Genomic DNA, 13,330 nt, shown 5'->3' with positions numbered 1-13,330 from the left:
CTGAGCAGGGGCAGGCGTGCCCTGGAGGGGTAGGGCCAGCTGGGGCCAGGCTGGAAGGGACATGGGGTCACTAAGTGAGGCAGGCAGGCATGGCCAGGGTGCTCAGGCACTGAGGCCACTAGACCACCATGAAGTATAGTGGCACAGCCTAACCTTGGTGTGACCCCCTTCCCGGGATCCAGCCCTTCTGCTTACACAAAGACAGGGTGGACACGAGGGGCCCTGCAGCCCCAGCCTTCCCTGAGAGCCTGGACCAAGGAGTCTCCCCACACCCTGAACACAGGAGCCCTCTCTCTGTGCTCCTCTCCCCCTTCTGCTCCCTCTTTACCTCTCTCTCCCTCTCTCCTCCCCTTCTCCCTCAGACTCCCTCCCCCATCTCAATCCACCCGGGTACACACCATGCACACACATGCACACTTGCATCTTCCAGGGCTGAGATGCTGGGTGTGTTGAGCTCCGCCCAGGGACAGGTCCCCTTGGGAGGGACAGTTCCAGTGACTGGGCTTTTGGTGAAAGAAGGTGCAGAGAGAGGGAAGAGGCTGAAATGTCACCCGGTCCTCAGCCAGAACTGCCCCGATAGTCAGGAGCTGGAAGAAAGAGGCTCTTGAGGCTGGGGGAGTGGGGGAGGTCAGAGACCCCCAGCTCCCCCCAGCCTCCACCTCCCACTTTGTGTGATGAGGGGCAGGTGTCAGAGAGCCCTTTGGGTCCTGCTCTCAGCAGGGTCATGGCCACCCTCTGGCCTGCCTCCTGCTTCTCAGAGTGTCTGGGAGCCAGGCACGAGGCCACAACAGGCCATGTGGAGACCCATCAGGGCCCAGTCTCCACCAAGCCCCAGCTGGGCTCAGGGCTGCAGGGCTCCTTACCCACTCCCCAGCTCCCTCTGTCTGCTGAGAATACACTGCCCAGCGGGTGGCACCCAGAGACATGCCTGGCCCAGGGCTCCAGCTTGGGGAGTGCAATGTGCTCTGCTGCAAAAGGATTTTTTCTCTCTGCTGCCTGCTCACAGCCCTTCCCTCTCTAGGGCTCTGTGGTCTTCTGGGCCCTGCCTCGGCTGACTGGTGGGCAGACAAGCTCTCAGCTAAGGCACTTCCTAAGAGACAGGCTTTGGGGCCAGGGGCCTGGCTTCCTGCTCTCATCCCAGAGCACCCTGAGGCTCAGATGAAGACTTAACTATTTTTGGCATTTTCACTTTTTCCCTTCTCTTCCTTTTTTCTGCCTGGTTGGGACATGCTGACAGATTCAGCTCAGGCCCCTGAGCCCCCTCCCCAGCCTCCTCTGTCCCACCCTCCCAGTGGAGTTTGCTTCTGATGCATCAGCTTGGGGGGTGGGTGGGTGGGGGGCCAGGAGGCAGCACCTCTGCGCTGTTCTGTTTCCCCTTCCCTTCCTTCCTGTCCCTGTCCCCTGTGTAGACACGTAGGTCTCCAAAAAGAAATAAGCACCCATCATGCCAGCTCACCTGGCTCCACTGTGGGGGCCTGCGGGGGACTCCCCAAGGAAAGCAAAGCCAATAAAACGTGTTTCCCACTTACCTGATGAGTCTTCAGTCTGCCAGGATACACTGGTCCAGACCCCTCTCTGCAGCTTCCCGGGAAGGGCCGGCGGGGGGCTGCCAGGCGAGAGCCCCACACAGCAACTGTGCTTGAGTGCATTTCCCTGGGTAGCTGTGCTGAGCATGGACTCTGAGCCCTGGGAGAGCAGGTTGTGGGTGACCAGCTGGGTCGTGGGACTGTGCCTCCCTGGGCCTGTTTTGACACCCACACGCTGAGTGATGGCACCTGCATCAGGGGCTCTTAGGAAGATGAAGCAGGTGGTGCTAATGGGGCGCATGGCACACGGCCTGGCATACAGTCAGTGCACAATAAGTGCTGGCAGAAAGGAGGGTGGGGGAGGAAGAGGAAAGCAGAGATGACGGTGGGCACGGATGAGGTGCAGAGGACGAGCCAGAGCCCTGGGCCTGGGCACTCAGCACAGCCCGAGCCAGGCTGGTGCACTGCAGAAAGCCAATCACAGGCCTTGACTTCTGGACTCAGGGACTGAAAAGAAACTCTGATGGCAGGTGCCTGCTTTGCTCCTCGGTGCCCAGGCACACACAGACAAGAACACATGGGGGGGTGCCTCAGTTTCCCCAAACCCCAAGTCCTTGGGAAGCTGTCCTTCTGAAACACTGTCCCCATCTGGGATAGGTTGGCCCTGAGTTGTAGTAAGCAGCCTGTCAGCCCTCCCCTCCCTGCTGTTGGTGCCCCAAAAAGACACTTCCTGTGGCCCTGCTTCGCCCAGAGATGAGTGCGCTGCCCAGGCCCACCTCACCCCCCAGTCTCTCCACCAGGCTCTGTGCAGCCATCTCGCTGTGTCCTCCCGTTTGTGCTCTTCCCACCCTCTCATCTGGGAAAAGCCACTATTGCTGCCAGGGCCCTCACCCAGGGCCAGGTCAGGGGCCTCCGGGAACCCAGGCATGGTAGGGTGGGTGTTGCCTTCTGGTCGGGCTGCCTGCTCAGCTCTAGTCTGTCTCCGCCCCCGCCAGGGGAGCTCTCCTCCTGGGGGCTCTGGTGGCCAGCATTCCCCCAGGTCCCTCCAGGCCACTCCGGTTCCCCTGCCCCTCAGGCCCTACATCAGGTGATGACAGACTTAAGATTTCAGCTACATCTGGCCTCTTGCCCCAGGTCCTGATGCCCCCAATGCCTCTGGCTGATGTCCCACTGTCTCCTGCCTGCTCTGGCCGCCTGACTGTTGTCCCCTCCGAGCAGGTGCCATGGTCCATGCTCATCCAAGGCCTCGCTGAGCTAGAGAGACCCCTTGTGGCTGCACTCAGCCCCCTGAGTCCCCCAGCTGCCCACACCTTGGGCCAGAGGCCACTGAGAGCCCATGATGCCGCCATAAATACGACCACTTTATTAACATACACAGACAAGCGCTGACGGTGGCTGCAGGGACTAAGCCCACTGTCCCCACCATGTATGGGGGCGAGAGGGTGCCTCTCACTGGGGCCTGGAGTGTGGCGGCCCTGCCGCGCACACAGGCTCCGCTCGGGGGGCGGAGCAGAGGCTACATTGCAAGAGAGAATCATCTGGAAGGAGTGCACCTGGCCTCCTCAGCCACTGGGCCCCTCCCTGCCCCACGACACCTTCCTGGGTTGAGGTCACCTGCAAGGCTCCTTGAAAAGGCCCCGTCTCCCCAGAGAGGGCCTGGACTGCAGGCAGGGTGACGGCCACCTCACTGCTGAGCCATGGGCCCTGGCCCCTCGGCTGAGGACTGCTGGGGGCTGCCACAAACCCAGGAGCCGCACACAAGGATGCCCAAGTTTCAACCTCAGGGGCAGCTCTGTCCAGGGAGGGGCTGACGAGCGCCGGGCCCCTGCACAGGTCCATGGGCTCTGGGTCATGCTCTCAGCCCAGGCACCTTATGGGAGGGTATCTGTGGAGGGCCCTCCGAATCTGCAGCAGCCCCAAGGTGGGGCACTCCGCCTCGGTCTCAAAGGGGCTGCAGATGCCGGCCTAGGAGTGGGGGGGCCTGCAGGAGCGGCAGCACGCCTTGCTGTAGTACCAGTGGCCACAGAGGTTCACCTTGATGGCCAGGGCACAGTTGGTGCCTGGCTGGTCCTGGCAGCTGTCATCTGGGGAAAGAACACACGGTGGGCAGGCGCATCAGGAGGCAGCCAAGGGTAAGCACCCCACAGGACCCTCCACCTCCTCTCAACTGCCAGCACCCCCTGGACAGGTGGGCCCCACGTCCCCTTTTCCAAGTGTAGGGCAGCAGGCCTCTCCCCTCCCCCAGGTGGGTCTCCAGTCCTAGCTCTCTGGTTCCCAGCCAAGAGACTTAATCTGTGCACCCAAAGGGTGTGGCAGAGCCACTCATCTCGCTCCGGAGGCCTAGACAACCCAGCAAGTGTGCAGGTCCCCCCCCCCCACTGCCCACCATTTAGCATGTCCAGAGCCGTAACTCAGGGCCTGGCACCTTCCTCCTCTTCCAGGTGCCCAGGCCTGGGACCCTGCTCCAGCCCTCCCCTCCCTTCCCCTGTGTGCCACCACCCACCATCTCTGCTGAGTCCTCCTGGGTCTAGCCTCCTCACCTGGGGGCTCCGTGGGGCAGGGCTGCAGGTCACAGGCCTGTCTGCCAACGGGTTTCACCAGTGGGTCGCAGCCGCGGACAATGTCAGTCCCCTGGTAGCACTTGACATCCCGCATCCTCACGCCCACTCCACATGTCTTGGTGCACTGTGGGGAGATGGGCGGCATGGGCCAAGTCCCCCACCCGGTGGGGCAGAGACCCTCACCACGCTGCCTACCACCTCCCCCCACCCCCTGAGTTCCTAGACTGCTGTGTCAGGGGACCTGGACACGTGGAGCCCATTTGTAACTAGAGCCTGCAGCTCCAGGACTGAGTTGAGGTGACCAGAAGGAATGGGCACAGGCAGGTGGCCGGACTAACTCTCAGCATTGCCCCATGAGTGCCCAGTGCAGGGTGTCCCTTCCACCCTCATCTCCTGCTGGGTCTTCTGGCTCCAACCCTCCTGGGTCTGGGATGCAGACTACTTGTCGTGAGCCAATCAGATGCATCTCCTGAGGCCACTACCCTACCATGGCTCCCTCGTCCAGATGTCCCCCGTAGAAAATCCCACCGAGATTCACCAGACACCAATTACCCTATTGCCCTGCCGAGACTCTAGGGCAGTGGCTCCCTCCCACTCCCCAGCATAGTGACCCCACATCACCCAGGCACATTGGGACCTGAGCCCTTGGCAGCCTGAGGTGGGTGGGGAGGCAGGTCCCAGCCCGGGGCCCACTTGCCAGTTCCGTTTGCAAAGGCACAAGGAAAACCAGTTAAGACCCAAGCGGGGGCTGCACGTCTGGGGTTCACAGGATAGCCAAACTTTGGCAGCCAAACTCTGTCCCTGGGGAGTAGACAGGGTGGGGCAGCTGGAGGCACACATACTTGCCCAGCCAGAGGGGACAGCTTCAGGGGAAGGGGGCTGCCTGACTGGGGAGGAAGTGATGGCTACCCTCTGTCCATCTGTGCTGTCACCTCATCAGGGAAGTGGGGGTGCCTCTCACAGAATTCAGGCCATCCTCTAGGGCTCCCAGGGCCCTCGGGCCCCAGTCAGCCTTCCCTGCCCCCACCTCCCTCATGGCTGGGCTTTGCCATACCAGGCGGGAAGCCCACTCATCCTTCAGGCCTGGCTCTGCCTCCAGCCCTCTCCTCCCCACCCAGGGGTCTTTCTGTGGGCAACAGAGGATGAGCGTGGAGTGTGTCACCACCTCACACAAGCGCAAGTGGTGCAGGCTCATATGGAGAGCAGTCTGGAGCCCAGCCCTGGGCCTAGGTGGGGGCAGGGTGACCTGCGCCCCCACACTCTGAGTAGGGCCAGCACTTTTGGGGGCCCCCACTGTCCCCACATCTCACAGACTCCTCCCCTTGCATTTCTAGGTTTTAGGACCCAGCATCCACCTGCCGCAGTGGCCAAGACATGGGTTCTAGGGTGCCAGGGTCTAGGATCCATTGTGGAGCATCTCAGGGGATGTCTAGGCACCAAGTGCCATATGACAGCCCTATTTCATCCCCTGGGTATTCGGAGCTGACCCATGAGGAAACTGAGGCCAGCAGCAGCAGAGGCGCAGGCTACATTGCCTGACCACAAGAGCCCCGACCCAGCCCAGCCCCTGCCCTTCCATCAGTACTCTCAGACCCTGACTTCCCCAGGTGCCACCCCCCAACCCGGAGCAGGTGGCACTGCCAAGTGGGAGTGGCTGGGCACGGGAAGAGCTCTGTTGCTGAGGAGCACAGGGATGGTGCAGGACGCCTGACATGCACCAGGGAACACAGGCCTTGTGGGGGAGGGGAGCAGGACAGAATGCAGCCAAGAGGCCTCAGCCACCCGCTTGGCTCTGCTGAGACCAGGGGTGGAGGGGCTCTGCCCACCTGCCACCCCTATGAAGTCAGGGCTCTCACTGACCTGGGGCTCCCCATCCTGCACCCTCTGGCTCCCTGCACTTTGCAGATTATTCATTCGGCCTGGGTTTGGCCCTGGACAATGGACACACTTAGGACCCAATGTCCACCCCACCCCCCTCTGAACTTCAGCTTCAGAGGAACAGGCAGAAGAGCCTCTCCTCATGGTGCCATGGGGAGAGGGGAGACTCTTCAGGCAAACTCTGGCCCTGAGCTGCCCCCACGTGGACCTTGGAGCCAGGAGGTAGAGTCCCTGCCCCCATCTGCAAGGAGAGGGGCAGTCTCAGTTCTGTCCTATCCTGAAGCCAGCAGGGCTCTGGGGGCCAAGGAGCCCACAGAATCACGGTTGGGCCAGGCCTCTGTTAGGACAGTTGCTGCTCTCCCTCTGCATGGCCCATGTGTGACTTGGCCTATATGCCCCGGTGACCCCTGGGTCTGCCTGACGCTGTTGCCAAACACACCTCTTGGAGACCACAATTCAAGGCCAGAATGACCAGGTCAAGAAAGCCCCAGGCAGGTGCTGTAGACAGCCCAGAAGTGAGATCAGGGAAAGCTTCCTGGAGCTAGTGGCTCTTTCACCAGCTAACCTGGCCAGGCTGAGAGGCCTTCCCCGGTCAGAGAGCCCAGACAGAGGCTGGCAGGGGTGGGGGTTTCATGGGGACTTGGGGCAGTGTGAGAGTTAACATGGCGCGTGAGCACTCAGGTCGGGCCTAGGACAGCCCCAGAGGGGCCGTCCGGGAGCTCACCTCCGACCATGGACTGGTGTACCACTTGAAGCAGGGCCTCTCAAAGCAAGTGCTCTCCTCAGGGGGCTTCTTGGCGAGCCCACACTCAGGGCCACTTCGTGTCTGTGGCTTCCCATTGGCCAGCTCCATGCAGAGGACCAGCCGCTTCTTCACACCACGCCCACAGGTCGTGTTGCACTGAGGCAGGGACAGAGGGGACAGTCAGAGACTCCGGCGCTGTGAGGTCAGTAGCAATTGGGTGAAAATGCTTGGAGCAATGGCAAACTGGCTGAGGACTCGGTTCGATAAACACTTGGCCCCCTACAGATTCGATCAAAAGCAATTTAGCACAAAACCATCTGTTTTAAAACAAATCTGTTAATGATGATTTGGCCAAAATCAACTTAGCAGAAAACAATTTGGCCCAAGATTATTTGGTTAATAGTGATCTGCCTGAAACAATTGGCTGAAAGTGATTTGTTGGAGAGCAAGTTGTCTGAAATGACAAGTTGATGACAATGACACTTAGGCAGGGAGGACAAATTGGTCACAAAAAAGGCTGCTCAGGCCGTTGGGCCAAAAACACACAGGGCTAAACAGCCCCATTCCTGGTTCTCCACGTTTCAGACAAGGCCCATTCTGATTTAGGGAATTGTAAAGTGTGTTCCTACCTTGTGGCTTTTTATAGCTTAATTCCTCGTGAATTCCGCCTTCGTAATTTGCAATTAATTCCTCATTCTCCCTCGTCTCTCTTCCCAGCCACTTGGCTCCCAGGCAGATGCTCTCCAGGCAGAGGGGCCCGCGCAGGCTCTGGTACACTCACCCGTTCCCAGTCCTGGGCCAGCCAGTGGGCGGGGCAGCTCTTGTCCCCGCAGGGGTGGATCGCCAGCGGCTTGGTCTCCACCTGGCACTGGGACTCGGGCACCACCCGTCCATCGCTGGTCTTGCAGTACACGTGCCTAATGGTGCGGCCCTGCCCACAGCTCCCGCTGCACTGCAGGGGCGGCAGGGGCAGCCGGTGAGAGGCAAGGCCGCTCCAGAGGGCCCGGACAGCAAGCCCAGGGGAGGAACGGTTCCCTGGGCAGCGTGGGGAAGTGGTTGCTGTGGTGACCACTTTTTAAATAGCGTTTTCTATTCTAATTACAGAAATAACATGTGCTCATTGAAAAACACACAAAGAAAAGCACACCTAAAGAGGTCACCTGTGCACCCTCCACCGAGAGGGGACCCTGGCTAGAACCTGAGCACCCCCTCTTCCAGATGAGAGAGACAGAGATGGTGGGGAGACATGAGGCAGAGACACCGAGAGGCAGAGGCAGATGGAAAGGCCATAAAGGGGAATGTGATGTTGGCCACTTGTTTTTAGATGAAGGTTTTGATTCCCTATAATATGGGAGAAAGGCACTCGGGACTTCCCTCCCGTCTTTGTTCCAGGCACATCAAGGCAACAGCTCCCACCCGCCTCATTCCCCAGTCACTCTTGAAACAGGTGCCCTCCAGCCCCTGCCTCACCGGCCCCCAGTCAGAGACTGTCCACTGGCGGTCGCAGGGGGGGCCTGTGCAGTTCTTCTCCCCCACAGGCCTGGTGCTGGGGTCGCACAGCTTCTCATCCTCCGAGCAGCGGATGTCCCTGGTGACCACGCTGCGCTCCCCACACTTGGCTGTGCACTGCGCAGAGGGGGATGGGTTGGGGCGGTCCTGACACAGGCACCCCGACCCAACCTGCCCAGCCTCGGTCCCTGCTCCACCAGTGAAGGTCACCTCCGACCACTCGGACATCTCCCACTGGGGCCCACAGGCCGGGTTCCGGCAGGTCTTGCGCTCCTCGGGGCGCACGGCCTCGGCCGCCTCACACAGGTCACTGTACACGGAGCTGTCGAAGCCGGGTGACAGCATCTTCCAGCAGCGCACAGTGCGGAACTGGTGGCCCTCGCCACAGGTGCGCGAGCACTCACTCCAGCTGCTCGTCTCCCACCTGCCTTGGGAGGGGACAGCCTGCACGACCCTCGCTTCGTGACCAGCTGGGACCCCACCACCTGGGCCCCCAGAGATGGTGCAGCCCCTCCCCCTCCCCTCCCCCCCCACCCCGTGGTCCAAAACCACACAGGCCAAGCTGGACAGGAAGATGGTGAGGTCCCTGATGCAGGCGGCCCAGATGTGCCCAGGGTCCTCAGGGAGCGCCCAGAGGGATGGGCGGGCACCAAGCAGGCATTTGACTCTCCTGCCCTTCGTGCCCTGCTGTGTCACACAGGTGGCTTTGGCCCCCATGGGGCTGAGCAATAGTGGAAATGAACAGAGGGCCATGCTGGACCCATGTTCACCTGTATCCAGAGAGGGATCTCACTAGCGTGCCCAGCTAGACCTTGGCCTGAACTGTTGGGGTTATGAATAGACCCTGAAGTCTTCCCAGAAGACAATTGGAATAAGAGGCCCAAGCCAGTGGGACTCCAAGGAGAAGGACATCTGGTGGACCTAGACAATGCTCTAGAGACAGCCTGGGTCTTCTGCCCTTTCCAGAAGGGAACAAATACGCAGGGAGCATGAGGCCCGGCTGGAGCAGGCCAGAAGGACTCAGGGGCTGTGGCCACGAGGGAGCAGGAATGTTTGGCCTCTGCGGAGTGGTCGCTGGCCCCACAGGCTCATGTGGGGACACTGTTCCTCACTAGGGAGGATGTGCTTAGGGCTCAGTCTGTATCTGTGAGGCAAGGTGAGAGACCTGAGGGCCAGAAACACGGGGCTGCCACCCCACCCAAGTGACAGCCAGTTGGCATGGAATTTTAGCGGTAACCCCATTAGCTTATAAACACCTAAAATGTACCAACTAGGTCTGGGGAGGCAGAGATCTCACTGTAGCCTAGAGTGTTGTTGAGGATGTTTCTTAAGTCTACAGGGGACCAGTGTTTATCAAGCACCTACTATGTGCATAGCATGGTGATGGATTCGACTGCAAATCTGGGTCACTCTGCCCCTCCTTGTCCTGCCCACAGAGCACTTTAAGGGGGAGGATGCTACATCCAGCTGCTGATCCCGGCAGAGGCAAAGCAGAGCCCGGCACGCCCACAACACCCACCCGCGACCCATGGGGGCATGTACCTGGGCTGGCACTCCCGCCCAGCACAGAATTCATGGACAGGCTCGGGACGGGTCAGGGCATCACAGTAGCTGTCATCTACCTCCACACCATCGTAGCGGACGCACATGGCATATGTTGACATGACCCCTGGATCAGGACAGGGAGGAGCCTATGAGCCATGTGGTTAGAAGCCCGTACCTTGGAGGCCGGCAGACCTTGGGAGCTGGGCAGGTGACCTGACCTCTCAGAGCCTGCCTGGCTTCCTGGTTTGAGGATCACAACAGTCACCAGTTCACAGAGCAGTTGGGCAGGGACAACTCTGTGGACCGAGCTGGCTCTCTGCTGTATCCTGGGGTCTGACTGACCTCTTCTCTTTGCATGCCACCTCAGCCCCTCGGCCCTGACTGGGCACCCAGGACCCCTGTCACAAACCCTGGGCCCTGAGCAAGAGGAGAGCACAGCTGGCACCACTTTCTCTCTCATCCAACAGCCTCCCCTGGATGGGCAGGTGGGTGGCGGGTAGGGTGTAACCTCTGGCCATTCCAGACATCTTGATCCGTTTGCAAGCCCCTCCTGCCCTCCTGTGGCCTGTCTCAGTCCCTAACAGCATCATCTGGAGCTTTCTTTAATCATCACCGTGTGTTTGCCCTTGTGGGGGCCCAGCGCCCGGTAGCTTCACCTGGCACTGAGCAGCCACAGGCAGGCAGCTCTCTGCTGAGGAGCCGAGGGGTTGCTGCTGTGGTGTGGTGTCTGTGTGCGTGTGTTGTGAGGGAGACAGACCCAGCCTCTCCAGGCGACAGGCGTCAGAGAATAGCGTACACCACGGTGCTAATTCCCCCAAGAGGAAAAATGTCTCCCTGAACGCAAGGGAAACCCTGTGGCGTGGTGTGGCGTGTCTGAAGCCAGCAGCTCCTGCCACTCCAGGCCCAGGTCTGGGTGGAATGAAACACCTGGGAGGCAGCACTGAGGGATATTTTCTTTTTTCCATGAAGGACAAGCTGTAATCACTTTTCCCGTCTCGCTTTCTCTGAGGGGAGCTTCCTGGCCAGGCCTGCTTGGAATGTTCCAGGCTTCAGAGACACCAGCTCTGGGGCTCAGGGTTAGGGTTGGGAACTCACAGACCCTCACAGGAGTCTGATTATTTGTCTGTCCTTGCCATCAGGTGGAAATACTGCAGGCCTCAGTCATAAGAAATTGGAATTCAAGTCCCAGCCCAGCATCTCCCAGGGGTGACATGACCATCACCAGGCTCTTCAGGCCTCACTTGCTCACCCCTGAAATAGGACCCTTCCACAGAGGCTGGGAGACTCAAACACTGGTCTGGACACAGCTTTGTTCCATCCAGCTGGAAAGTAGCACTTGGCATGCCTGCCCAGATGCCCAGAGCCTCCTACTCCCTCCAACAGAAGTGAACGGCGCCCCGAGGAAGACATGGCAGTCGCTCCCCGGAGACTCGAGGATGCCTGCTGCACCCAGAGGGGCTGAGGGGCAGGTGGAGAACCACTGCCTGTGACCTAGCGGAGTACAGGCTCCTCTGCATGGCTGCCACACCAAAGGAACATCTTCAAAGAAACAAGATGTACTCCTCACTAGGGCCCACGCCCCCACCAGGCCCAACGCCCTCCACTAGCCCAATGCTTCCCACTAGGGCCAGAGCCTGGAGCACAGGGAAGATCTCCCCCTGAGGTACAGGGCATGGAATGGGGCCCCCCCGGGTGTCACGACACTCCATGCCACCAGCCCAGCCCAGCCTCAGCACCCCGGAACGGGATTTTCAGAGGAGGGAAGCTGTGAGTGCCCCACTGAGTGGTGGCAAAGTCACCCTGGAGGGATATGGACAAGAGCTACAGCAGTGAGCCATCACGGTGTCTCTGTCTCTCCCCACTCCCCCTGTATGTCTCTGTCTCTCTCTGTACCTGTCTCTCTCTCCTCCTCTCTCTGCCCACCCCAGGCTGTGCAAACAGGGCTCACCCCCAGCTCATAAGCTTGGCCCTTCCCTCCAGAAGGCCAGGTGTGGGCAGGCTAGACTTGTCTGTGCCCTGCACCTGCTTGGGGGCTCGTGTCACTGCAGGAGGAGCCCCTTCTCCAGGGCAGCATGAGCAGAGCATAGGGATCGGAGCTGCAGGGGGCACCTCTATCTTCCCCCTGTCAAGAGCCCATCCCCTGAGATGCCACCCAGGGCCATACGGGATGTTGTCAGCCCTGACTGGCCCCTGCCCAGCATCCACTGGCCAGAGACCGTCTGGCCATCCAAAGCCATGGCCAGTAGGAGTGGCAAGGGCATCACACATTTTGTCACACAGCCAGATGTGGTCTGCACCCAAACATGAAGCCAGCCCTGGGCTCTCCCTACGTCTTCTCCCCTACCACCAACTCTGCGTCCTGGTCCGGGGCTCAAACCTCACAGCAGCCCCAGGGGATGGGGCCAGAGCAGCAGCAGGTGCAGCCCTGCCCTGGAGCCGCAGCTGTGTCTCAGGGTGTGGCAGCCACACACCCTGACAGATGTGGCCACAAATCCCAGCATAACCCTGCTGGGGCATCTGTCCAGGCACTACCATGGACCCAACTCCTCCCCTGATGATCAGGTCCTAGAATTTGACCAATTCCCTTGGTTGCTCAGAGGTCACAAGGGTATATTTCTCTTTTCCTATGTTTGCTGTAAACAAAAGATAAGTCCTCACCGCCAAGGTTTCTCACTTAAACCCAGGGAACATTTGCCCTGATGAGACGTAACATGAACAGCACAGATGAGAGGTCCCTGAGGGTGGTCTGGGCCTGGCCACGGTCTGTGTATCACAAGAGGACATCTGGCCCCCTAACTCTCACCACACCACCTCCTTGGTCACCAAACCACCAGACAAGCTCCCTGATTTGGGGCTACTAGCTAGTAGGCACAGCCCTAACCCGTGCCACTATGGCACTAGGCTCAGAGCAGCCCGCTGGCCCCCTGTGCCCAGTACCTGTGGTGCAGGTGGCACTGCAGGGCTCGTGGGACGAGAGCTTCCACCGGTACATGTCTGCAGGACTCACGCCTTGCTTTCGGGCCTTGGGCCTGGTCCTAGAAACCACCAAGCAGAGAAGGTGATGAGAAACCTCAGCACTCGCCGGGGGCTCTGGGGCGTGTTCTCTTTCCCCAAATGCCCAGCCTGCACCCAGAAGATCCCTGCCCGGCAGGGTCAGAGTCCCCGCCGGTTGAATCAGAGTGGGGTGAGGCACCCAGGGCGGCACATCGGGGACACAGCAGACATTGGCCTTAGTGGTTTTCCATCCCAATAACTGCACTGAGGCTGCTGGAGCTCCCTGGGGGTGGGGAGGAGCGCTGAGGGATCGTGATGGCTCCCGCACATGCCCAGTACTGTTACTGTCCCATGTCAGCCACTGAGTCCTGCCCTGCCCCCAGCCCCTATGAAGGCCTGCTGCCTCCCTCAGCCTGGACTCAGGCTGAGCGGGAGACATGAGCCATTCAGCCTCCGACTATCACACAAACGCTCAGCTGCAGACGGGGAGTGGCCAGACGCACGTGGCGGCTCAGGTCTGCCGGGCTGCACAGCCCTGCTGGGGGGGGCGTGCTGGGTCCTGGCCAGCTACC

At 60.2% G+C, this 13,330-nt stretch overlaps 1 protein-coding gene across 2 annotated transcripts in view; it reads right to left on the bottom strand.

Annotated features, from left to right (window-relative positions):
- Positions 1–2,859: 2,859 nt before the first annotated feature.
- The window catches only part of ADAMTSL2 (ADAMTS like 2), a 31,514-nt gene continuing 21,043 nt past the window's right edge, over positions 2,860–13,330 (bottom strand). Inside the window, exons 12-19 of one of the 2 annotated variants that reach the window (XM_053558397.1) lie at positions 12,702–12,799; positions 9,762–9,888; positions 8,430–8,643; positions 8,181–8,336; positions 7,492–7,662; positions 6,690–6,866; positions 4,067–4,211; positions 2,861–3,610 (exon numbers count right to left, since the gene is read on the bottom strand). In XM_053558397.1, the coding sequence (XP_053414372.1) occupies positions 3,492–3,610; positions 4,067–4,211; positions 6,690–6,866; positions 7,492–7,662; positions 8,181–8,336; positions 8,430–8,643; positions 9,762–9,888; positions 12,702–12,799 (1,207 nt within the window). In that variant the 3' untranslated portion in view covers positions 2,861–3,491. Of the gene's footprint in view, positions 3,611–4,066; positions 4,212–6,689; positions 6,867–7,491; positions 7,663–8,180; positions 8,644–9,761; positions 9,889–12,701; positions 12,800–13,330 lie in introns of both variants that reach the window. The other variant, XM_053558388.1, reaches the window with a different exon arrangement.

This window comes from Nycticebus coucang, chromosome 2 (genome assembly GCF_027406575.1).
Source record: "Nycticebus coucang isolate mNycCou1 chromosome 2, mNycCou1.pri, whole genome shotgun sequence".
In the NCBI taxonomy this organism is placed as follows: domain Eukaryota; kingdom Metazoa; phylum Chordata; class Mammalia; order Primates; family Lorisidae; genus Nycticebus; species Nycticebus coucang.
The sequence above is the reverse complement of the archived record's forward strand: the minus strand, read 5'-3'. Positions and strand labels throughout refer to the sequence as shown.